Below are 27,263 nucleotides of genomic sequence, written 5' to 3' on the forward strand. Positions count from 1 at the left end.
CTGAGATAAGCATGAAAAGATAACGTCCTCTTCATTTTGTTTTATTACAGTCAGAGACTAGAAATGAAAGCACAAGTTGCAGATGCATTCATAGCAAAATTCCAGCTGACACCAGATGAAATGAACCTCCTTCGAGGCACGAAGGATGAGCCAATTACTGAGGTAGTGCAATGAACATTAAAAGCTTTGCCTTGAACTAAAATGGTAGAAGCATCCTAGCTGAATTGTACATGAGATCTTATTATTAGTTTCTAATTTAATTTTTTATGGAGGAATGTACCTTTTAACAGAATGGTGAATTTCTGATGAGTTTGAAATGTGTGATGAAAGATTCAAGCAACAAGAGAGAAAATGAACATTAAATTCTAGTTTGTGTGATGAGTTTAAGGGGCAAATGAGCTATCGTGTGGTTCCGTACTTCAAAAAGCTCGTTATGAAGTCTGAATTTTCAGTGAAGATGTCTTAAAACCTCATCAAATAAAGCAAATGAGAAACTTGCAGTGCTTCTTTAATTTGTAGTATGACCCTTGTGCATGTGAGTGTATTTTGCATATACATATATATTCAGTGACTGGAAACAGCGTAAGCTGAGACTCTCCCTCATTATTATTTGGTTAATGAAGATATTAGGTGCTGATTCACTTCTAGCCACCTTCCAAAAGAAGGTTTTGAATATGGTTATAGTTTGAATAAGGTGTCACATTGTTCTGCAGTAAAAACAAATGGAATAATGAGAGAACTGAGTACACTTAATAGATTTTTTTTATTGTAGTTGCATAGAAACCTTCACTTAAATGTAGACTACCTGCTGAGATGTACTATCTCCTTTCTGCAGGCATCCTGTTTGCAGTTAAGACATTATTAAGGGCATGGAACAGATAACCATAAACAATGCTAATGAAAGCATAAATGGAATATGTTAAATGGTTGTGCACTTGAGTAATTGCTGTATGCTTTTGTACCAACTGCTAAAGAACATTCAGATTTCTAAAAAGCACATGTTGCAGGGAACAATGTTAGCAGTGCTGTGCTACTTATTCAGTGCTTGGTTTGCAGCACCAGGAGGATTAGTCCTTTTGATACTTTGATGTAATATATGTGTGGAAGTAACTGAGATGTAATCACAATTGTGCTACCAAAATGACAGACTTGAGTAAAATCATGCGTGTGTTTTTCCCCAGTGAGAGAATCAACCAGCGTGCCTAAAACATTTTAAATATTTTTAATTAGGTTTCTGTTCTGGCAATTTTTAAATGCTTTTTTTTTTTTTACTGAAAAAGGAGTGATTTTGATTCTTATAAACATGATCTTCATCACAGTTGATGCAAAGCAGTAGGTTAAAGCAGTGTATTTCTTCTCTTAAGATATGTGTATTTTTACATGACTTGAGCCAAATAAAACTCTACTCTCCTGAGGGAAGCTGTATTCTGGCTACAAAAGGTGTAGCAGTTACATCTGAATTATCTAGTCTCCTCCTTAATATATGAAAGATGACTTTATAATAAGACCCGTTTTAAAATGTTAGTGGATTTCCATATGATCTCTAAACTGGTAACAAAATAAACTTTTTGACTGTACATCCACGTCTTTTTTTTTACCTTTGCTGCTGCTGAGTTATTCAGGGTGGGAAACATTATCCTGCAAAACCTTTTTGTGGTCTGTTGCAAATGTTTGATTTTTCTAATAAATTCTTACCCAGTTGTATCAAACCAGAAATGTCATCCTCTAATCATTGTATTCTATAATTTTTTCAATGTATCACTGTAGTTGCTGGCGTTTATGGGGAGAATATGATGGGATGCATAGTAATGTCCTCAAAATCTCCCCAAGTGTTATGTGATAAATGTATAACACGCATGCCACACAAAAAATGGGTTTAAAACACATCTTTACTGCTATAAATTTTTTTTATTGATAGAGGAAATGGATGATGCAATGGGAAAGAAGAAATCCCTAAGGCTCTTAAGGTGGGATGAAAGGTGAGAGGTGGTAGAGAGAAGCTGTATTTTAAAAGCAGTAGTTGGATCACTAACCAGCAAGGAACATAAATATGGAATTGAAATGAGGAGCATAGAGTGCTAGAGATTTGAATGAGAAGTTACTGCTTTTAAACAGTGCTTTTTTTTTTTCTTTTTTAAAAAAATTGATGTAGGACTTTTTCAAGGCTTTGGGAAGAGTGAAGCAAATTCACGATGATGTCAAGATTCTTCTCCGGACAAATCAGCAAAGGGCTGGGTGAGTACTACTTAAATGAGCTCATGATAGCTACTTACTAGTTAAAACCAGAAATTACTGCAAGGCCTCATTCTTTACTTCATGTGACTTATACAGAGTATTTCACTAACCCCCAAAGTATAGTAGCATATTAAATTTTCATCATTTTAATAATGATTTCTTGCAGTTGATTTGTATATGCCTTACTAGTACTACTTAAAATGGTAGTTACAAATACAATCTTTTTGTCTTGTAGCTTGGAAATTATGGAACAGATGGCTTTACTGCAAGAGACATCTTATGAACGACTTTACAGATGGACTCAAAGTAGGACTGAGAATGTTTTCATGTTTATGAATATTATTATGATGATTCCTTCAGTTCCTTGTTGTGGATTGAACTGAGCAAAAACCCTTTCCAAGATTCATTAACAAACCTTTGAGTTTCCTTCTTAGTGAAAGATTTGTTGTGAACCAAATAGTTAATTGGAGATTCTGTTCTTTTTTGGGCCAATTTCACCTCTATCTGAAAAAGTATATTATTTATTTGTATTTTAGATGGTTTTCCACAGAGAACAGCTAGTATTAGTTTGGTAGTCTAAGCAAATTTGAAATGTATTGCATTTCATTTTCTTGCAGATTACAGGGAAGTTGTTGTTTTAGACAATTAGTAGTAAGATCTAGTTTAGTGAGAGGAGTGTCTTATTTTATTACCTTAGTAAAGAAAAAACCCCAACCTTATCTTACCAGGATGCTCTTTTGAATTATAGTAGATTATTAATTTTTTGCATATATACTCTGAATCCAAGTGTCAGTGTTTGATGTAGCATCTTGATAGTGTAAAATATAGGTGCTTTTTATTGTTTTTCTCCTAAGACATTGACAGGAAGATTTGCAGAATAAAGCTGGTGCAGTGTGATATTACATTCATTAGCTGTGCTTCAGTGGGTGCTGAAACCTCAAATAAGAGTTGTGATTTTGCTCTAATGAAATTAATCATTTTTATGCCAGTGTTTGATGTAGTTTATTTGGTTACCATATTCTTGCATGGCATATACAAGATTATATAGTTAATGTGATTAAAGTGAAAAAAACAACCAACCTCCCAACCCCACCAAAAAAAAAAAAAACCAGTTAAACAGATTGCTTGAAGACTTGCTCCGTTTTTCCTTAATAGCTTACCTGGAATGTGTTATAAATTTATACCTGGAAACAATGTTTTAACATTTGTAAATGGACACAAACAGATATTATAGTTTCCTTTAGTTTTCCTTATGGTTGAATTCTGCTATGGACATGCATTCGGCAGTAAAGTGTACTACTTGCGGAGGTGTGTACTTAAACATGAACTAGGCCAGATAGCATATTCAGAAGACTTCAAAATCAAAAACTGTCAAGTTTTTTAACTTATTTTCTTGTTTGGCATATTGTTATAAAAGATACTACAGTGTAAAGAATGCACTTTGATCTGTCTTGGTATTTTATAGATGAATGCAGGACTTTAACACAGGAATCATGTGACATTTCTCCAGTTCTTGCTCAAGCCATGGAGGCTTTACAGGATAGGCCTGTCCTGTATAAGTAAGTAGATATTTATGATTATATGTAACAGAAATTACTATTTCCAGCCTACAAAATGTAAAGAAGGGAATGAATTACAGTGCCCAAGATGGTGGCAATTTAAAAATTAAACAAAAACAGTCTAAAAAGTCATATTGCAGCTTCTTTAAACTTCAGAAGTCTTTTTGACATAATTATGGTACAGTAAATGTCACTGGACTTTTTCCAACTTACTGGTTTCTAATTGAAGTAAAATGTCAGACTGTTTTCATCTTAATCTAAATGAATTGTAGATTTCTGCTGCTCTCATTGTAGGTTTTTTCTGAGGAAAAAAAATGCCCTTCAAAGCATGTGATTGTCTCATCTAAATTCCCAAAGTAAAAAATTGATAAAGGCTGATTAGCTTTCAGTGAAGTACTACTGGTAGTAAGAATGTCTTTTGTTATGAATTGCATAGTAATCTATTAAAAACCATCTACCACGTATGGGCCTGTAAAGCGTAGGGATACATTTTTATACGTGTATATAGATATATAATACTACTATTTAGGTCTTGTTCAGAATTTGCTGAAGGGACTTGTTAAGGTAACAAGTGGTGGCTAGTAAAGACAATTTAACCACGAGGTGGCACTGTAAGAACTGTTTTACTGTGACCATACCCAGAGAGGTACTGGTTAAGACTTCTTTGCTTTTAAGTTTTGTTTAATTTTCAATATTCATTCATTGCATTTTGCAACTATTGCAAATTACTTTTACCCATAAGCATCCAGGACAGCAGGGTACTAGGCAGTCTTTCCCAGGCTAACTTTTTCTTCAAGAGTGTCAAATGTGCAAAGGTTTAGGTATGTGACAGTGTCTCCATGGAGCTCCTCACGGGGAAAATGCATAGCGCGAGTGGACCTTAAAAACTCTGTCAGTGTCAGAGAGAGAGCACATTTCAACATGCTCAGTCAGTTCTGCTAGTTAATGTGAGGGAGAGGTGGTGACATTCGACCTCCCCAGCTATTTATTGTGTGGGCTGTTGCCATACATCTAGTGATGGCTGGCGATTGCAAAGTCCCTTCTTGCCTTCTCTTTTCCAGGCTTTCTTTTCACAGATGCAAAAGACCAGTCACAACTGTGTTCACCGACTTCTACAGGATTTTTTTATAGCTACAGTTTATATTTTCTGTAGTAAATATTTTGTTACATTATGTTACTTTCAAACTTCATAAAGCTGTTGTTTTGCTTTCTTAACATTTATGGAAAAAAACAAAACTTATTTTCTATCTAAATCCACAGCTGGCCAGTTTAAAATGAATCTGCAAAAGAGATTTTAGTTTTCTTCTGACATCTCTCTCACAAACAGCAGTACTAGTATTACCCAAGGTAGGACTTGGTAGGTAGGACTTTTGCCAGGAATAAATGTTACTGTGGAAGACGCAGCCCTATGTCTCTCATCATAGATTATCATGTTTAACTACTTGATACAGCAATATTGTCAAAACTGCAGTACTGATGTTTTACATTTAAAGTCTTGAGAATTTGTTTATTCTTTTTAAAAAAAAATATATCTTTAGAACATAATAAACTGCTGAGCTAAAAATGTAAAAATTTAAGTCACGTAAGAAACTCATGTTAAATTTTTGGGCTTATGCATGTGAGCACTGCTGTGTGAACTAAACACTTTAAATCACCACCCTTGCATCTAATAACAATTGTAATTTGATTGGGTGAAAGTAAGGTGGAGAAGGGCAACAGTTCAGAAACAAAACTACAAGTTCTTGTTTTCGTATGTTGATCTATGTCTTAGTTAACTTAAGGTGGCAGAAAAATTGCACCATGAATAGGGAAGTGTAGTCTGTAGGGATCTGAAATAAACATTTCAGTTTGGTTTTCACTTCCTGGTTCTAACAGAAAAATTGAAAATTGTTAGTAGAAAATACATGGAGTCATAGCTTAAAGCAGTGTTCCTCTTCATCAACCACTGATTTTCATAGCTTTTTTCCTGCCTCCTTCTTCTCCCCACAATGATCATTACTTTACTGGGTTTTTAAAAAATTGAAACTGGGTTGAAAAGAATCCAAATGTTCTTTTCTTCCTCTAACATGAGTATGTATAATATCATGGTAGTAAATACTGTGTTTCTAGAGTAAATAACAGTTATTACTGATTTTTTAAGGTGCAGGATTTTGTCATAGTAATACCCTATTCTACTGAGAGCAGGAGGAAAATTGGTATTTTCCATTTTCTCTTTAAAACAAAATGATCATTATTATGTGCTATTTTGAAACTAATAGCAAGATCACGAGATCTGTTTCACTGCTGTATTTTTAATGATCTATTATGTAGATCGTTATAACGATCTATTATGTATTTTCTCCTATAGAGGAGAAAAACCCCCAAGCTTAGCCAGACTACAACAGTTGAGATATTTTTCACTGCAAATGCTGCTACTCCTGGACTGTGGGTAGTAGAGAGATGCCAGAACTCTCCTGCTTTTAATTGCATCATTTTTGCAGATAGAAATTTGTTAAAGATATTGTTCATTGGACTTTTTTTTTTTTCCCTAAAATGGTAGATATTTACTTTCTCAATTTATAAGTATGGTATATAAAGAAAAAGATTTAAACAAATATTCGGATTCTTCAGTGTACTTTCCAACCGCCCTTCCCCCCCCCCCAGTAGTAACATAGATTGAAAGAGCAAAACTAAAGGTTCCCTCAGACTTTTTAAACATAGTAGAATTGAACTTGGAACATAGTTGAAACAATATATTATATTCTTTTATATTTCATTCTGCACATCTCTTGTCAATGCAGTCCTCATTTAACTTCAGTCAGTGAGTAACATGCTTTTTATGATTAACGTTTTTATATCTGTTCAGCTGCTGGGTGTCATCAGTAAGTGACACCATGCTCACTCTTTGGCATTTTTTCAATTATATTGAAGAAATAAACTGTTATGTGCGTTTTCTCTTTCTCCTTTGTAATTTATATGTTTTGTTCAAAATGCTTAAATTTTGATATTTTAAGGAAATAGGAGTGTTCAGTGGCTTTGTAAAAATCCTGTTATTGAACAGATGTTACAGGCAGTGCCCATTTCCCATCCTTTCTATTGTGCTGCGGCCCAAACAGGAAGGTAGCCTGCTCCAAAAATGAGCTGTATATGTTTTTGATACCTCATCTAATACTTGAAAGCCATTTGAGATTATTCACTCTGGGCCATCTATTGTCCATCTACTAAATATCCGACTAAACCTCTTTTGATTAAAACTGGTGAATACCTATCATATAGAAATAGGGATTTTTTCTGCTAATGATATGGTAGCCTAGAAGGAGAAGGCTTTATGTTGCAGTGCAGTAAGTTACTGCTTCTGTCAGTCAGCTGGACCACATGTGAACAGGAGTCCTAGACCTGTCAATACATGCTCCTATGTACAAAAATGGCAAAGTTGTTTTTTCATTGATTTATTGGTGTGGGGTAAGGTAAGTTACATTTAGTGTCTGTGTAGAGGAATCAAGAAAATCAGATGATTTTGAATGTTTCATAGTCGAAGCAGTGATGCAGGATTTCTAGAACTGTAAAACTGTTTACTTTTATTAACTGTAAAGTTGAACTTATAAACTATGATGAGGTAAACTTTTGTTTTAACCTGTTTTCGTGTTTCAATAACAGATACACGCTGGATGAGTTTGGAACAGCTAGGAGGAGTGCTGTAGTCCGTGGCTTTATAGATGCTCTTACTAGAGGAGGTCTGGGAGGTACTCCCCGCCCTATTGAAATGCACTCCCACGATCCTCTGAGGTACAGTACTAGCAAGGGTGTATAGGAAGTGATCCTTCTTTTGCCTGTTAGCACTTGGAATCCCTGACACTGTAAACCACTGATTTATGCAGAAGTTTCTGTCTTTATTTAGGTACGTAGGAGACATGCTGGCCTGGCTGCATCAAGCTACTGCTTCTGAAAAAGAACACCTAGAAGCTATGTTAAAGCTTGTAACTATTCAAGGTAGTATTAGATTTTAAAACATAAATTGGGAAGTGATAGAAAGTGAGTTTGTGATAAGTCAGAGAGTGTGATTAATTTCTTAGGCTGCATTTTACTTACAAGAGTCTGAGCTTAGATTTTCTTGGAAGTAATTTGAGAAAGCTAGTGTTTGCATTTTGCCAGAAGAAAGACCTTAACAAAGAGTAGTATTTCAAAATGCACTCTTTTCATTTTACTGTGTTTGTGATAGATTTACACTAAATTTACAAAGGGACATTATAGACTGTAGTTGAGAGTTCAAAAATTGTCAGTTAAGATATATGAATACAGACCTTTCTCAAAACATTGTCATAGGTTATGATATGCTTATTGATATGTTGTGGGTTCCTGCTGTGCCTTGCTCGTTTGTTTAGTAAATTTTTAAAATATAATTCCTTCTTCCTGTAATCTGCTTCCTTCTATGCTAGAAGTAAAATGAGTTTTTTTTGCCATGTGATGTTATCAGTAGAGATTTACAGAGCTCCAAGTAGACCACTCACACATATGTGAACCTTTTTAATACTAAAGCTTTCTTTAATTAACAGAACTACAGATTCTCATGCTTATTCTTCAACTCCTTTGCTCTTTTTTAACTTATACTTTAGTTTGAGCTATATAGTTTGACCTATACTTTAAAGACTTCTGTCCTGTAGAAGCCGTAGTGTGGTTTACCTCCATAGCTTCAGTCAAGATTTCCTTATTTAATAAATAAAGCATATGTACTCAGTTGTAATAAACTCATAAGAAGTTATGTTTATCTGTATCTGATGAGCTCTTCAGATTGTACATTTTAATTGAGTCCTGCTCTGGGATTTAAAGTCAACATGAATTCTCATTTTGCTTACTGCTGGATGTATTAATTGCCTTTTCAATTAACAGTATATGAGCAAGTAGGCTGTTTAGGAACCATTGTAAATCAAACTGAAGGAATGTTGTTTTAAACTACAGTTACAATGGGCTATAGAAGTGAATTTAATACTTTTTACTGACGGTATCTCAGGGAGACAGGAAAGCAAGCCTCATGGTGGTTTTATTGTAGAGAAAAAGACATGGCAGTTCTTTGTAGGTGACTGTCTGATGTTTCAGCTATAACTGGGGAGTCCTTCAGGAAAAGCTCACCCCAGGGAGGCTGTTACTGAATCTGGTTCTGCTGTAGACAGGTCTACTAAAGCTGCTCAGGCCTGCATTCTGTTCTGAAGTTCTCCCAGATCTTTATGCAATGCTTTAACTATTAAGTCTCTTGGTCTTCTGGCAGGACACCAGACTGAGATGCTATAGCTACATAATTAGGTATATTTAGAGTATTTCAGCCATACATTAGAGTGAACTACTTGAGAATACAGGGAATATAAATGACATTAAAAAAAATCACTAGACCAAAACATTTTTCCCCAAGAGATGAGTAGAAATAAGGGATTCAATATTTATGTCTGAAGCAAAAATATCTTTTCCTAAGCTCTACAGGAATGGGTTTGCCATTACTGTTGTGCAGTTCCCAAGAAATGTAAAGAGGGATTCCTAGCCTCATGCTGGGAGCATCAAAGCCTGGGAGGTGCTGTCTGTTAACTGTTCCTCTGCATCTTTGGGAAATGTGATAAGATCTATAAGACAGAACAGTAATTAATAACACTGGATGTACAAGAACCATTGATGAGAAGTGCACTTCTCAAGAAAGTACCTTGAGATTATATACTTTATATAAATACAGGTCCTGAGTTGATAGAAGCTAATCAGTGAGTATGACATCTACAGTACAGAGAAATTCAAGTCGAATTTCCTGTGCTGTTGTACAGCCTTCAGGTGTCTGGTAGTGCAGGCTACAACAGAGATTGAGTTAATATCACGTAGTAATTTTAAAAGTAAACATTTATTAAAGATGGTGACAGAGACTTTTATGTCCAGAGGGCAGATCTTGCCAACGAAAGTTAGATCTAATGTAGGCATTTCTGGAGACTTTAATCATAACTGTTTGTTTTGGGTTTTTTTCTTGTACCTATAGAGGGAGCCCAAGCAGCTACTATAGATGAGACACCTACCTGGGAATCTAAAGTTAGATCAGTCAAATATTTTTAATTTTATTTCAACTTGAGTAACTTTTTGCGGAGAGAACTGGATTTATCATTTTAATTGATACATCTGCATTCTGAGTTCAGATTTCTATTTAAATCCTCTTGTATGCTATGTGTAATTTAAAGACTAAGAAGAATGTGGTAAATGGCAGGTACATGAAAACTTCCCTTAAAAAAAAGCCACATGTGTAGCTATGGGTAAGATAGAGGTGGATTTGGTTCCAGTACAAGAAAAATCGTGTAAATGCCACATTTTTGGAGAAATGTTCCCATCCCAGTTTTTACTTTAAAGAGGACAAACTATTTAGAATCATAGACTCATAGAATCATAGAATGGTAGGGGTTGGAAGGGACCTTTAGAGATCATCTGGTCCAACCGCCCTGCAGAAGCAGGATCACCTAGATCAGGTTACATAGGAACACATCCAGGCGAGTTTTGAAGACTTCCAAGGAAGGAGACTCCACAACCCCTCTGGGCAGCCTGTGTCAGGGCTCTGTCACCCTCACAGTGAAATAGTTTTTTCTTGTATTTAAGTGGAACTTTTTGTGTTCCAGCTTCATCCCATTACCCCTTTCCTTTTGCTAGATACAATAGAAAAAAGGGATGCTCATAATCAAGAATTCAAAAATAGCTCTTAAAACATTTCACAACTTTAAGCATGCAAATGTTTTCTGTTTAAAATTAGTCTCACCAAAAATGGTATTAAAATTTTAAGCACTGAAAACACATTCAGAAAATTTTGACTATTTTACACTGTACTGGACAAACATAAAGCATCTGGTTCTCTTCTTTGGAGCTTAGGTGTTCTGCTAAGAGGAGCTTTCCCATTTTAGAAAGGTCCTGCACCTCGGAGAGAAGGGAGAATTGCAGGCAATCTGTTTAAGACTTGCAATAGAAACCTGTTTTTCATGGAGTTAGAGGAACTCAGCTGGAGAGCAGAAGCCAAATGAAGTCCAAGAAAGATCTCTCCATTGTAAAAGCATACAAAGAAAAGAGTAATAGGTGGTGTAGCAGATGACCAGAAGCATATCTTCAGTGATGGGCTGTTTTCTGAAAGTTATTTTTGGGTCTCTAGATGTTGTTTATTCCATAGTCCTTTTATGTCAGTATGGTGTATTAATGCAACAGAAATATAACCCATTGTGCTGGAAGATTTATTTTTACTGTTTGCAGAATCTAAAATAGTCTAATTGGCCATTAAAACATACATGAAAGCACAAGCATATGATACATCAAGATTGTAATTCCATGTTCTTTGGTATTAGAACTTGCATATTTTTGCAGCTGAAACTTTCATACACAACAACTTGTTGTTTAGTCAATCTGGTCCGGATATGCCATTGCAAATATGTGCTAGGTGCTTGTTATATTGATGAACAGCAGAAGTGTGACTGTTCCTACTAAAAAATGTGTAAATGGTTGGAGTGTATCTGGGAGCTAACTTTTACATAACAGACCATATATCTTGTGGTATCTTGCTTTCTTCTTTGATATCTATACTTAAAAATATAATCATGTTTTTACTACCTTACCGGTTTAGGACACTGAAATTGTTAAGCCACCACGCTGAATTCAGTGGTTTCTGCTTCACATATCTTGGTGTAAAAAGACATTGGCACAGATCTCTGATCTTCTATAGTTTTTGCTCTCAGAGGTGATCTCTTTTAGTCTCAAATAAGATCTGCAAAATATAGCTTCAGGTTACCTGATTTCTATCACATGTCACAGTCAGTTTGTTTACTGTTCATTGCATGGGTCCCATCTGAAGATGAACTCCTGTTGACAAGTTTTAAATTAGAATTAAAGTATTGCTTTCTCCATAAATCTATTCTGAGTTGTTACTGAAGTGAGAGCTTGAAGATCTGTTGCTTTCAGTTTGATTGATTTATGACAGTACTGGTTGCCATGCAACAATTCATTTATGCTCCATGATAAGATAGAGCAATATTCTGTCTTGTACATGGTTCTGTGAAAGATGAGTTTCAGTTGCTAATGCTGCAGCACACAGCAGTGTGGAGGTACATATGTGATTTAATTTGTAACAGTGCCATGAGCATGTCAGTACCAAAGGCTGACAGGCACATGTATTTACGATTCAGGCCTTTCAAAACGGTACCTACTGTTGCTCCTTGAGTGTCTCACTGGCCTTTTTTTTCCTGTTTATTTCATGAAGTACTAGTGCTGAGCCTTACTGTGACAGTTTCTTGCTAGATCATATATTCTTCCCCTTCCTCCTTCTCTCTCAAATCTCCAGGCGCTAGGTTGTGCTAGGAAGCAGCTGTGTAGCATAAGGTAATGGCTTTCTAGGACTCTGTTTTGTTATGTAGCTATTTTTTAATGGCCAGATTTGAAGTTCAGTGGAGGTGTAAAGTAGTCTTGTGGAGAAAATAACGTGCTTTTTATATGTTTTTTATGGAGGAGTAGCTCCTAGTTTATTTATTTGTTTTGTAGTCTTGAAGAAAAGAGAATTACATTTGCATAATCTTAGCATGTGTTTGCGTTATCTGTAGGTGTGGAAGAAAATATTCAAGAAGTAGTTGGGCACATCACAGAAGGTGTCTGCAGGCCACTGAAGGTGAAGTATTTTGGTTTCCTTAGCATTCTAGTATAAAAATTGTTCTGCCATGTTTTTTGATGTTCTGTGTCCCCATCTCTACGATGTATTTCATCACTCTTGGTTAACAACTCTTAACTTTGAGAATCATAAAACCCTTCAAAATTGAAGATTTCATAGATGCCTGGTTTAAATAGTCATAGTCATACTAGGATACTAAATCTGCATTTTAATGTTGTTTTATTTTCCTAAGTTTAGCAGTGCTTATATAAAAAAATAGCTTTGGGATAAGTATATAGGAATGGCAGTAGTGGGTTAAATGAAAAATCAGCTTAATTTACTGCCCTGTTTTTCATAGTGACCACACTTAAGGAAGAGTGTACAGGTTATGCCCTCATGTCATGATACTTGTGTAGAATATCGTACTCACCTGTTTGTAAGGGCTTACTGAGAACATTCTAAGGACTTACTGACCCATATTGTCTTTATTTTTAATAAAATCGGTAGATTTTTCTTGCATGACTATGTCAAGTTGATATTAAATGTTGGTAATTGAGACATATCCTGCAGGAGAGAAGTGCACAGTGTAACTGTGTGCTGTGTGAAAATCCAACTCCTTTCGTTTTTAGCAGCTCCAGCTCTTGTATTGAAAAAGACCATGAAAAATTGTTTCCTACTTACCATCTTTGTGCTACTTTGATTTGCTGTATTTCTGTCACATCCCTCCACAGTTATCTTTTTTCAAGCTGTAGCCTTAGTCAGTTTAGGAGACCATTAATAATTGTGTCAAATGATTGACTGTCTCCTTAGTGTTTCACATAAGCACAGAATAAAATAATTCAGATGGTGAAGCTACCAATAATTGCCTGACTGTGCAATGTATAAATCCAAGTGTTTTTGAAGTAAAATCTACTGTATTAAATACTGTTATAATTAAGCTCTTTTAAGGTGCTGTAGCTATAACAACTGTGTCCAGTTGCCAGGTACTTAGTGTCATATGTTAACAGGTAGAATACTATACATGCGTTCCTGATATGGAAGAGGTAAGGTCTAAAGAGAGAAAAAAAAGTCAAGAAAGTGACATTTAGAATGTCACAGAATCACAGAAGTGTTGAGATTGGCAGGGACCTCTGGAGATATTCTGGTCCAAACTCCCTGCTCAAGCGTGGCCACCCTGAGATGTTTTACAGGACTGTGTCCATACAGCTATTGAATATCTCTAGGGATGAAAACTCCACAGCCCCTTTGGATAACTTAATGCTGGTGCTCAGTCACCCTCACAATAAGAATATTTCCTGATGCTGACACAGAACCTTCTGTGTTTCAGTTTGTGCCTTTGCCATGTAATCACAATCATCCTTTATAGCCTGTAGTTTTTAACCTGTTGAGAAGCACCTGTCACATTAGACAAACAATTATCACAGCTTTTATTTTTAAGATGATGTTTTCTAAGATTTCTATGTTCTTGCATGCTTTAGTTATGTTAATACTGAATTTTGATGTTTGAGTTCAGTATTTCAGTGCATTCCAACAAAGTAATTAGGGATAGAATCAAACCTTTGTGTAAGTCAGAGGGAGTTTTGGTCTTTGAGTGTTTGTGATTTGTATGCCTTGGTACAGAATAGGGTCTGTTTTGATTGCCAAACTGCTTCCACTTGTGTGCTTCTGCTATCTGTAGAAATACCCCTCAAAGTATTGTCAGTAGTTAGTTACTTATAAAAATGAAAAAAGAAACCCTAAAAGAACAATTAAAGACTTGCCATTGTATTCTGTATTTTAATAGAATGCAACTTAGGTGAATTCACTGCCAGTCTAGACTTACCAAGGTAAAATATGCAGTACCTATTGTTTCTCCTGGGGAAATCTTCCATAGAACAAAAAAAAAAAAAGTAGAACCTACCTCACCCCCCCACCCCCTCAAGCTGAAAAGCCTTTGTACTATGCAGTTAGATAATTGCAAAGCATCGTGTTCAGAGGAGCAGCAAAAATAGACCGAGTTTAGGGGAGTCTTTTCTACAATACATTGTTCTTTCTGAAGATTGTCCACAATAAGAAAAATAACTGCATGAATTTCTGGGAAAATACTCTTTGTAGTAGTTGCGTGGCACCACAGTGTACTGCTTTTCTAGTAGATTTCTGCTGGTGCTTGCAAAACTGTCACTTTGAGTTGATGCTGAAGTATAAAATATCTTAAGAAAAGCCAAGTCATAGAACTTCCATGAGCACTTTAAAAAACAGAATTATGTAGAATTTTCTTACTAGTTTATGCCTTTCCATGTGAATGGACAATATGATACAGTTTTCTTACTTCTGAAGAAGAATTATACTTATATACAGTATAAATTGCCCGCATTCCTTACTAATAGTTGGTTTGAGTTTAGGCATCCAAGTGAATCTCCAGTATTCACTATTGGTATACTTTGCCACAGGCCTCTCAGATGGAAGTAGGAGGACCCTAAAAAACATTTAAAGTCCTCGTCTTTTCCGTTGCACTTAAGATGAGGTCAAAACTAAAAAAATGTTTTTGATGTCTTATGTAGACTTCAGATAGTCTTTTATGGTCAACTGATTACAGGATGCACAGGATTAAGGAACAATAAGAGCTGTAAGGACTTCCCTGGGCACATTAGGTTGAGTCATTGGCAAATTTTGGTTCTTCTATGCACTGAAGGCTTCTATGTGGGAAGTAGCAATGCTTCTTTTCCTGCTTAGTTTTTTTGGTTACCATTTTTGTTTCCTAACGCTAAAATCTTTGTGCTTTGTTTTTGTTTGTTTTTTTTCCTTCTCCTGCTTATTCTGTCTTTTTTTCTGTTTCTCAATTCTTTCTTTTCAATTACTTTTATTTTTTAATAAGTATTTTTATTTTCATCTTTTTCTCTTGCCTTTCTTATTCTCTTTGATGTACATCTGGAGCGTACTCAGTATCCCTGCCCAGATGACCATTTATACAACATTAGAGATAGATATTTGAGATATATATAGACATATCTCTGCATATACATACGTATTGAGGAGCAAAGTTCACTTGAGCATTGAAATTTGTGTGTTGAGCTTTGCAAACGAGGGCCAAAAAATGTGCTTTGGTTTTGGGCTATGACTTAGATACAAAAGGAAAGGATCGAGGAAGCAGAATCTTCGTTAACTAACTCTCCCTCCAGCTGGCTCTGATAAGAAGTCAGTGCTGCACATCATGCTCTGTTGAACAGCAGACAAACAAGTTGGGAGAGTGGATGGCAGCTATGATTTGAGTGTAGCCCTTTTACACACAGGCACGTGGGAGAAGAGTGCAGAGTCACTGCTTCATGAGTGCCCAAAGATAGACCCTGGGACAGACTTTTATGAGTGGATTGAGACTGTGTACACTGTGGAGAAAAAACATCAACTATCCAACTATGAAGACAGTCAGCACTGTTGTGGTCTGTGTAGCCAATATCCCCTGGCTGAGATAAACATTCAACATAGCTGGTCATTAGTTAGAAATATATGTGATTAAATACCAATAGGAGGACTGTAATCTCTCCTTTAAGTGAAGGAGAGATTAATCCAGGTGAGATGTTGTGTTTTGAGTAAAATACCTAATAAGTGTGGATGTTCTGAGTAGCTGCATGATGCTAATGATGAACTGTTGTAGTTTAGGGATTTTGCACTTTGCAGTTGTACTTGCTGCTGGGGAGAATTCCAGTATGTACTGGTATTAATCCATCAAATGATCTCATTATTTTCAAATTTTCAGTAACAAGTTGCAACAAAAATCTATAGGGAAACAAGATTTTTTTTTACCTAATTTTAATTTTTTTTTATGAGTACCTACTTGCTTTCTACTCAGGGGCTTGGCAACCAAGAGGCATTTTATTTCAAGCAGAATGCTACAGTGAACTGGACATTCTCTTCTTAAATTTATTTCCAGTTAAATAATAAAATAATAAATATAAAATCATAGAGGTTGGCTTTTGTAATGTGTGACCTGAAGGATGTTTCTGTTTCTTTGTTCTGCAGGTTAGAATTGAGCAGGTGATTGTTGCCGAGCCAGGAGCAGTTTTACTCTACAAGATTTCTAATCTTCTCAAGTTCTACCACCATACAATCAGGTATGCAGAGTTACGAAGTATGTAATCTTTAGATCTCTTTATATGCACAATGTTAGCAAAAAGATTGGTACAGTAAAAAAAAGTATTGCTGAGGCTTATTTTTTGCTCTGTTCTGTGGCATCAGCGTGCATGATGTCAAGCAGATGCTATTTATTTGTTGTCATCTCCCAATTCATCTCAAATCTGTTTTGGAATATAACACCAATTTTCCACGTAAACTGCTTCTTTGTTGTTCTGTGTAGATACAAATGGTCTACAAAAAACTATGCAAAACACTGAAGATGACAGAGTCAAGTCCTCTTCAAGAAAATGTTAGAATTAAATTGTCTCTAGAACTTCAATTTTTCTTTGCTTCCTTAAACAGTCATGTTCTTATACCATTTTTTTTATAAGTATGCACTTGCATTTTTCTGTTGGGAAGATACATGCCTCCTTCCATATCTCGTTATGGAAGATGCACCAGGCATCTTCTAACCTCCCAGATACCACCAGGAAAACAGAAAGGAAAGAAGTCAGAACTGCTGGTTTTATACATTGTGACACTTGCAGTAGTTGGTGTTGGTTAGAAACAGCAGTAGCGGAAGAGTCTTCCTCCACAACCCTGGACTGAACTGCACTTCTGAGAATTTGTGTCACTTAATGTTACTACTTGAGATTCTTTTCTGTCTACCCAGACATTTCTGTGTTGGACAGATAGAGATAAGTGGTTCTTGAGCACCTCCCACTGTATTAAAATTCATCAGTTGTGATGGCACTACAGGTCAGAGGTAGAACAAATATAAGACCTATTCCTAATTTTACTGCCAAAAAAGATTGTTGCTGTCATTTTTCTGTCACCAAAGTTAATGTTTCCCAGTGGTTATAAAGCTTGGGACAATCAAAAATGTGATATTAAAATGGAAGGTCTTAGGCAGTCTTATCTATTGCTTTTTGTCCTGTTAATGACACACTGAAGACCACTGAAGGAAATACCTCCTGCCAACTGAGTAATCTCCTCTGCATAGAAGAAATATGCCTGAGTAACGAAGGTCTTTCAAGGTCCCTTCCAACTCTTAAGATTCTGTGATTCTGTGAATGTGCAGTTTGAGAAATGATCTATTAAATGCAATAAGATTATCATCTGAAAATGAAGCTACAAGTTTAAAATAGTTCTATTGTGTTGCAGTGAATTTTCACTGCCAGTTTTGTAGCTTAAAAGCCCTTTCATTTTAGATAGAAAGTGTACCTATGAGAGGAGCATAGTCCTGTAGTGCCGTTTTAGGTTTATAAAGTATTTGTGGTAAGTGTAATAGCTCAACACAATTTCAAGGGATGAATTCTTATGTTCTGGTAGATGCCTAACATCACAATGAAGAAAGGACAGTATGACAGAATAGTTATTAACCCCTTTTGTTAGTGTAATCTGTTTTCTGTAACAGAAGTAGATTTACAGAATAACAAACCAAAAATCCACTAGATTTTGGAACTCAGCTAAAAAGTTTGTGCAAAGCTTTATCTACCCTGTACCTAATATCTGCTTAATGATGGAGCTGATAGTGGTTGTTCTCACAGTCATCTTACGAGCAAATCTCTCGGCTAATATAGAGAGCTGTTCCCTGCCACTAGCTGTTGAAATTTTTGACTTAAAAAAGGATTGCATTTGAAATGCTCTCTAAAGTATCTGACCTTATCATCTTCCCTGCTTGCCTTTCAGATTATTTAATTAATCTTAATTTTCTTTTCAGTGGTATTGTGGGAAACAGTGCAGCCACACTGTTGACAACGATTGAAGAAATGCATTTGTTGAGCAAGAAAATATTCTTTAATAGTCTGAGTCTTCATGCAAGTAAACTAATGGACAAGGTTTGTTTCAAAATCATCCTTGACTTGCCCTGGGTGGAAGAGGAAGAGGTTAAAGACTTGTTGGCCAAGCTTAAGGCTCATAAGTCAATAGGTCCTGATGGGATGCATCCTAGAGTGCTGAGGGAACTGACTGATGTGATTGCTAAGCCTCTCTCTGTCATTTTTGAATGATCATGGAGGACAGGCAAGGTGCCTGAGGACTGGAGGAAGGCCAATGTCACTCCAGTCTTGAAAAAGGGCAGGAAGGACAACCCAGGAAACTACAGGCCTGTCAGCCTCACCTCCATCCCTGGAAAGGTGATGGAACTACTCATCCTGAATGTTATCACTGAACATATGAAGGATAAGATGGTTATCAGGGAGAGCCAACATCCAGCAGCCCTGTCTGAGATGTGATGAGTTTACGGGGCCCTAAACCCAAAAAGACATGCCTTTCTGTATTCCTAGTTATTGTATAACCCCAGAGATCAACAAAGCTCTCACATTAATTTTTTTTCCAGTTTTAAAAAAAATAGTTTGGAATGGAAGGCAAATGGTAAAGTTTTGTAAATGTATTTCTAAATTATTTGTATTTAACCTGCAGGAAAAATGCAAAAAAATACCCAGATTTACAGAAACTGTTCTTTTTGCAAAGTCTTGCAGTTTGCTGACAGTTTGCAGTGAGATTTTTTGAGTCTACTCTGTGACTCGTTTTCTCATTCTGCACAGCTTTGTGTCTGGTCCTAATTTCCTGTCTTTCTGCAAGGCCTAAGGAATGACTTTCTCAAAGGAACAGTTGTTCCTCCTCTGCTTCCTTTCCTTATATCACAGTGACTTCTTTCAGTGGTTTCATTTGTTTCTGGTTGCTTCTTAGTTGCTACTACTCACAGTCCTTACTGCTATAGTCCAATTAGTATGTTGTTTGTTGTCATGGGGTATTTCCATGTGAATGAGGTATCACAGAATAGTAGTTCCTCATGCTTCTTCAAGGGTTAGTTAAAGCTTGAGTTCATAAAAAGTACAGTGGACAGGGACAATATGAATTTACCATAAATAAATAAAACTTTCAGCTTGCTCTGAGCATACACTAGTTGTATATGAGTTGCTCAATACATTTTATTTCCTAATATGTAAGCTAAAATGAAATATCTGTGTACGTGTTCCTTTTATGAAGAGAAATGGCTGGTGGACCTTAGCAAAAATACGACTGCTCTTTACTTGCAAAGAATGTACTAACAAAGTAGTGCTTAAGGAAGGACATTTTCTTGGTTGAAACTGTTAAGATAGCTCTGTATTAATCTGTTATATTTAGCTCTGCTTTGTTTATCCTGCTGGGTCTTACATCTGTACTCAAACAGGATCCAGCATGATTTTTCTATTCAAGTAACTCACACTCTTTGTACTTTTTGTTTTGGGTGATGTGCTGTTTTCAGTTTGGAGACATGTAGAATTCAGAACGAGAAAAGGAGCGATAAAGGAATCGTGATCTGCCAGTTCATAGTGAATGTGCTTTGCATTGTTGCTATGGGAAGGTTGTGTAATCCTCTTTGTCATCTTAGTTCCCCTTTCCTCAGCCCTTAGCCTGGATTCTGGCTCTAGATGCCGCCATTCTTTTATAAAGAGAGGCAGTGATTGCAGTGCCACCTTCAGTGGTGTTTTATTACAAATACTGGATGGCATACCGAGCCTATCATGTCATGCAAAAAGGCCATAATATTGCTCTTTCTCATAAACACATTTTCTAAATTAAATCTGAAACATTGGCAATTTTACATTGCATATGTGCCCTATGGTGATCTTTCCTCAGGATATAATTGAGGTCAAAATCTTAAAGAGACTGAGAAGAGGATTAGATGAGTAACAAAGGCATCCACAATTATTTATTAATCACTGTGCTTCAGGAGTTAGCAACGAGGTAGCTGAAGCTGAGAAATAATCTTACTGTACTGATACATATTTCTTGTAACCGAGAGTTTTAGTCGGTCCTTTGAAGCACCTTGTATTACTACCTTTATAAGTGGACTACTGAATTGATTGGGTGTTGTCTTTATCTCCTCATGACTGAAATCATTTTTACTTCACAAAAACCACAAAACTAATAGGCTGAATTAAACTCAGAGAAACATTCATTTCCATGAGATAAAGATTCTATTCTATCATAAATTTAATTCTCTTATTACTTGGTTTATTGTGTGTTCATATATACAGATAACCAGCTTTTATGCCTTTTCATATATCTTTATTAATTTATAGTAGCAAATGCTATTACGTTTTGAGGAACCTGAAGGTTGCTTTTTACCATCTCTTTCATTAGTCTGTGTTCAGACCAAAATCATGTATATGTATTAGTAGGATTCCCAACCTTTTTACTAGCCTTTTGCTAGCCATGTGTGCACTGCAACTGCTTTCACCTTTTTTTGGTATTATTATATTCAGAGAAGATTAAAGCACTGGAAAACAGACCCTTTGTGCTTACATATGCAATTGCAAAGGCTTCCTTGCTACTTCCTTTACGCACTAAGAGAGTACTGACTTGTAAAATTAGTAAATTACTTTTCACTTAGCCTGGAAATCATGGCTCCTTCTTTCTGCTTATGTTTTGCATCCTAAGGCATTGATAAGCCTGTTTCAAAGAGTGTCAGCTGTTGGTTAGTGTGATTAAAATGTTATTCTTAAGGCAATTTAAATAACTTTGGAAATAGATGGAAATACAAATAGGATGTTCTTAAATAAAAAATATTTTATTTTTATAAATTCAAGTGCCTCTTTTGGAAAGTAAAGAATGTAGCCCCTGTGAATTACACCATTTCAGTGATCATATTCCATCAGTAGCGTCAGTTTTTGCTAATAACCTGAAAATTGTAAGCAACAAATTCTTATTGGAACTCAGTTATACAAATTTTATTTAATCTAAAGAGAATGTGTTTTCTTAATGTTTTTTTTAAGAGCTATGGTCTATCTAGTAGATCAGAATAGTATTTATGCAAAAGTTTCTCGTAAGTATAACTAGTTGGGAATATACATATAGACAAAGCAGGTTTCCTTAAATATACTATCACCTCAAGTTCCCTTCCTTGGGATGTATAGTCAAGTGACTGGATGGTCATTTGGCTCTGGTGTCCTCATCACCAGAGACCAGAGTTTAATTCCCTAGATTACTGATTATGCTGAGTTGAGCATTGCCTTCTAACTGCCTGGGATTTAATTTCTGAAGCACGATGGGAAACTTGAGACTTAAGGCTCTTCTTTCTAGGACAGGAAAATAGCTTTCTTTTCATGTCTGTTTTTGAAAAGTCCCATATTACATAAGGAGTGTCATAAACACGGAGCTGTATGGAAATTTAAAGGCAGTCTTACATCGGAATTGTTCCTCTTGATTGTCAAGCCATCAGTCTAAAAGATACAGAAAAGTCCCTGGTTACTTCAGAGTACTTGCTGACTTGCTCAGAAGCACTTTCCTATGAATGTTTTTTTATTTCATTACATAGAAAATCTCAAGCATCCTGATTGTTATCTGAAAATAAGGTAGTCAGCAGTTCCTGCAACTTCAGACTCTCCAGTCTGAGAAACCCTTTTTATGTCATTCTTTTTCACTTCTCAGGCAGCTCTTTACGATCTGATAACAGAAATATTCAGCATACTGCCTGAAAGTGAGTCCATTGTTGTCAAAGAAAGGCAATACATAAGGGAATCTCTTTTGGCTCCAGTACTCCTTGAAACCACTCATGAAGCAGTAACAGAATCATTGCAAAGCCACTTTGTTTTCAGGGTTTAAAATGCCATTTGCAGCTTTGAGACTGGGATTGACATCATGTAGAAGCTGTGCATCACCACTTGTCTTCAGTGTCACTGAGGGTTTTGTGCATCAGCTTTTAGTGCAAATGCTGTCTCTGCTTTGCATTGTTGGCTCGTCTTTTTCAGAAGCAGTGTTGGACAGTCTTGCCAGTGCTTTTTAGCGCTGGTAACAATTGGTTTGTTCTGACTGTTGATTTTTGGCAAATGTCATGTTTATTAAATCCTTCAAGACGTCCTTTGAGCTACTTGCTCTCATAGACAGAGAAGCCTGCTTTGGATTGCATATTTATTTGGAGGAGGATTGCCAGCTTAGTAACAAATCCCACTGACTGATACTCAGAACTTAAAATGAAGATAGAACCTTTATGGTAAATCTTATGTACAACTTCTAGTGTCCATTGTAGTTTTAGGAGAATTTCTTTCAGTTTTTGTATATTGAATTTTAAAAATTGGAAATTTCTTCTTGTTTTCTTTGAAAGGCTGAACAACTGGTTGGCCTCATTTCTACATGACTGAACTGATTGTAACTGATTAGACGCTTAATATGGTGTTAGAGAGTGTCATAGTGCTGGTAAAGTAGCAGCTGCAGAACTTCAGTGATAACTGTTTAGTTAGCTCCTGCCTGGCTTGCATCTGAAGCACACACTTCAAAAATAAAAATTCAGCATGCATTTCAAATCTACTTTTCTGGAAATAGGATTGATTATAATAATCTTTTAGTGCATGTAAAACAATCAAGGCATAAAGTTTTTTAAATTAGAACAGCAATTTATCTCTCACAACTTGAAATCAGTAGGTTCCTTGTTAAATTGGCTGTTTCTGTTTTGAGATTTTCCTTTTTAATTCGGAAAAAACACCAGTCTATGTTTGTGTGCAAAAAGTTTGAGTTTTCAAAACTAAAAGTAATATAGCAACTGCTTTAATTTTCCTTCCACTTACTGATAATTCTGCCTCGATTGCAGGAGTCAGGAGTTTCAAGCTAACCTCAATAGAATGTAATGATCTGAACCTTTTTTCCTTGCTGGTATTGTCTTCTTCCATAATGTTGTTCCTTGCTCCCACCTAGAAGACAGTAGACTTCAAAAGAACAGATTAAATGAAAGATGAAGCTAATTTAGAAGCCTTCTGAACATCAACTACTTCAGCAGACAAATATTGTATGCAAAGAAGCCTGAAATTATCATTGCCATGATCTATGTGAGTGTTGGAAGTGAAAACTCCATCAGACTCTAGTCTCAAATGAATGCAAAAATATCCCTGAACACGGTCCAGTTCAGGTCTGAGAACAGTGTGTTCAGGGCACAATCAATACTCCTACTAATAACAAGAATAAACAAGGAGAAAGTAACTCAGTAAATTTCAGTAAACTTTTCTACTAAGCAGCACTGAATAAGTGCCTCTCTGAATTTCTGTTACTTCATTGCTCGAATATTTATTTTATGCTTTCAAGATTGCCTGTGCTGCACAACTCTCTGAACCTATTAGATGTAGTTTTCCATTACTTCCCCAAATTCAGTATACTATCTCTTGGAAAGTGAGAATAGAGGAATGCTTTGTACTCAAAAGGATGCAAAAATTTGTTGTTTGATCTGTCTTGGAAATAGAGTGAGGACATGTACAGTATCTCAAACATTTTGAAACATGCAAAGCATGAAAGCTGAGCCTGGCTTCATAGACAGAGTTGTTTCTTTTTCTGATGGTGTGTTCATGAGGTATAGATTCATTTCCTGAAGGCTTTGTAATGTTCCAGTCTGAAAGTGCCTATTATATTCTTCTTGGTTTCTTTGATTATCAGTCTCTGCCCCTTTGATTTTTATTGTGTTTTTCCTTCCTTTAAGACTCAGATAGCTACGTTTTTATGTTATTAATCAGTAGTTCTCACTCGGGAAGGTGTGGAGCGTATTACCTGTGTCTTGGTGGTCAATCCAAAGCTGCCTGCGTCTTTTTTTGAGCTGGAGCCTAAAGGATGTTGTAGAAGGGCACAATGCCTTGCTCTGCGGTACCCAGACAACTTGATTGAGACACAACAGGCCAGTCCCAGCCAAACTTAGTTCTCCCTGCATCCTTCTGGAAAGAGGTGATGCCTTGAAATGTCAGCTTCTTCTCTATTGCTGGGTTCTCCTTATTCCCATGGGACACAGCCAGGTTCATGTTTACCTTTGGGTAGGCGGGAGATGGAGGAAGGAGGGAAGAGGATTGTTGGCAGTCTGGGTTCTAGTAAGGGTCTGGAGTCAGCAGGAACCCAGTTTGATGCAGCGCTGAAGACAAGAAGATGCAACCATGTGGAGTGGATCCTGAGGAATGTGAGTTGGGAAAAAGAGATCTGCTAGGTTTTATATAAACATTTCTTGAAGTGTTTAATGAATTTAGTTATAAAAAAGGGCTAAAGCATGTGAACCTGCATTTAAAGATAGCATAGAATTTCAGTCCATTTTATTGCTCCACCTTTTCATGATTTGACTTAGAAAGTGGTTATTTTCTCTTAAGATTTACAAACCTTTATTATTTTTTTTAAAACATCTGTGATTCCCAGTTCTCATCTTTGAAGTAGGTCTTCCAGCTCTTGCAGTATTGTTGCAGTTTATGTAGGTGTACTTGACTTAGCTTGTGCACAGTTCTACGCTGGTAATTTAAGATACAGATTTGCTCAGGATTAAGAGTTTTGCATCCGTGAGTGTGCTGAGCATGGCAGAGGCTGTGCAGCCTTGTCAAGGGGACTTCATTCAGCTATTGCAGTCTGGCCCTAATATCTCAGAACTGTACCTCCTCTAGATTCTGGAGTGTTTACAGGTTCTGCTCAAAGTGAACTCAGTGGTGCCAACCATGTGACTGTTCTTTGGCACCTAATCTAGAAAATGTTTGAGGTTTTTTACTACCAAACCCAGTAGTGTTTGGGTTTCTCTAGATTATAAAATAGACATTGTCTAAATAAAAGGAGGATTTTAATTTTACTTGTTTGTCCCAACCAACATGTCAGGTTGTGTTTGTGCTAACAGGTTGGACAGTGTTTGCTGTTGATTAAAAAAACCCAGTCACAAACAGATAATCTTTTTCTTCAGGTTGAACTCCCACCTCCCGATCTTGGCCCGAGCTCTGCACTAAATCAGACACTGAACTTGCTGCGGGAGGTTCTGGCATCTCACGACTCATCAGTTGTTCCACTGGATGCCCGTCAGGCTGACTTTGTGCAGGTATAAGAATGTTTGATTGCTCTGAACAGAAGGGAGAGTAAGAAAAGTATAAGTTAGTCTCCATACACAGAAGGAGGTAAACATTAATCTTTTGTGTCTGGTCTCATTTTGGAGCTTTCTACCAAACCCAGGTTTGTAATGTGAATAAGATGGTGACTAACAAAGTGGATAATTACAGTACAGTATGGAGTGGTACTCTTAACACAGTATCTAAATTCTGTTATCCAATTACTACTCCATTAAGTAAATACACCCTCAAGACTGAACAATTAACAATTATCTAATCTGGGCGACTCTTCCTCCCGCTAGGTTAGAATCTGTTCTTCTCAGGTTTTTGTACTTTTCCCATCACTATGGTACCTGATCATCTGCTGACAAATCCAGTAGAAAACTATTTTCACAGTTGGAAACTCTAATTTCTCTCTTTTCTGCTTGGGGAAATAAGTATATGATAGAGACAGAAAGAGCTTAGAAGCTTTGTGTGACATGATTTCCTCCCTCTTTTCTGTGAATTTTCTATTTTAGGTTTTGTCTTGTGTGCTAGACCCGTTGTTACAGATGTGTACTGTGTCTGCTAGTAATTTGGGCACAGCTGATATGGCAACCTTCATGGTAAATTCCCTTTACATGATGAAGACTACTTTGGCTCTCTTTGAATTCACTGACAAACGTCTAGAAATGTTACAATTTCAGGTAAGCTTTTACAGCCCCAAAAGAAAATAAACTTATTATTGTCCCTTTTTCAGTCTATAAATTGTGAAGTGAATGCATTTCTCTTTGGTAGTGTTGGCTTTGGGTCAATTCTAAATCAAGGAAATGAAATAAAAGGAGTTCTTTATCAGATGCCATAAGCAAGTAGCAGATATCAGATCTTATGGCACACAGCATCTTTTATTTTAAACAGACAAAAAACTAATCAGAAGATTTATTTTGGTTTGGTTTAGTTGCAAATAAACCCTTACCAGTGAATATCTTCATTATCCTAATCATTCTAATACTCATCTGCAAACTGTGCAAGAAGCAGCCAACGGGAGCTGGAAGCTCAGTCAAACATCTCACTGTATTCTGTCACATAGTTCATCATCGTCTAGTTTATACTAGGACGTAGTGTAGCGGAAGTTACTACTTCAGTCCTTGTTTCTGCCTTGATTTGCTCATTGGGTGTCGCCTAATGCACCGGGATGGGAGCTCATATGTGGTACCATTTGAAATGAAAATGGAGTTTGTCAACCACGGAAAAAGTTCCACTTAAATATAAGAAAAAACTATTTCACTGTTCAGGTGAGGGAGCCCTGGCACAGGCTGCCCAGAGGGATTGTGGAGTCTGCTTCTTTGGAGGTCTTCAAGACCCAGCTGGAAATGTTCCTATGCAACCTGATCTAGGTGAACCTGCTTCTGCAGGGGGGTTGGACTAGATGATCTCTAAAGTTCCCTTCCAACCCGTACCATTCTGTGATTATATGACTTGCGAAAACTGAGGCACTGCCTGTTTATAGTTCTCCTACACGAACAGCTCTTTTGTGTATCTCAGGAGAGTTTTTGGAGCTGAGGGGCTTGGAAAAAAAGGCTCAATTTCTTATTTGAAGGCATCAGAAGAGATTGGATCTGAGACGTTTTTCTACTCCTAATTAGAATTTCTGTCACCTTTTAGCTCTGAAACAAGCAAACAGACAACCCCACCAAACTGTCTGGGGCACTTCTAATTTCCATTATCAGAGTTTCTTTTTCACAGTAAATGTTGCAATTGATTTCAAATAAGCAGTGGAACTGCAGGTTCTGCATTTAATACCATTTACTTTCTTCAGACATTTTACAAATACAGGAAAAGTCTGAAAAAGTATCTTTAATAACCTACTTATGTATAATCTTGAAGTGGAGTTACAATGACATATTTAATAAGAAAAACATTTTTCATAGGAAAAAGAAGTCTCTAAGATGGTTAAAATCTCCAAATTGAAATATT

The 27,263-nt window shown here is 36.4% G+C and overlaps 1 protein-coding gene across 3 annotated transcripts in view; it reads left to right on the forward strand.

Annotated features, from left to right (window-relative positions):
- Positions 1-27,263, forward strand: part of COG6 (component of oligomeric golgi complex 6) — a 62,590-nt gene that overhangs the window by 20,143 nt on the left and 15,184 nt on the right. For all 3 annotated transcript variants that reach the window (XR_009818524.1, XM_061994107.1, XM_010199000.2), the window contains exons 5-15: positions 51-162; positions 2,153-2,235; positions 2,471-2,541; positions 3,701-3,794; positions 7,431-7,559; positions 7,672-7,763; positions 12,362-12,426; positions 16,402-16,493; positions 18,218-18,335; positions 25,169-25,300; positions 25,826-25,993. Coding sequence is in view for 2 of the 3 variants with exons in the window: in XM_061994107.1 (XP_061850091.1) it covers positions 51-162; positions 2,153-2,235; positions 2,471-2,541; positions 3,701-3,794; positions 7,431-7,559; positions 7,672-7,763; positions 12,362-12,426; positions 16,402-16,493; positions 18,218-18,335; positions 25,169-25,300; positions 25,826-25,993 (1,156 nt within the window). In the remaining variant the exon portion in view is untranslated. The remainder of the gene's footprint in view (positions 1-50; positions 163-2,152; positions 2,236-2,470; positions 2,542-3,700; positions 3,795-7,430; positions 7,560-7,671; positions 7,764-12,361; positions 12,427-16,401; positions 16,494-18,217; positions 18,336-25,168; positions 25,301-25,825; positions 25,994-27,263) is intronic.

The sequence above is a fragment of the Colius striatus genome, chromosome 1 (assembly GCF_028858725.1).
Source record: "Colius striatus isolate bColStr4 chromosome 1, bColStr4.1.hap1, whole genome shotgun sequence".
Lineage (NCBI taxonomy): Eukaryota > Metazoa > Chordata > Aves > Coliiformes > Coliidae > Colius > Colius striatus.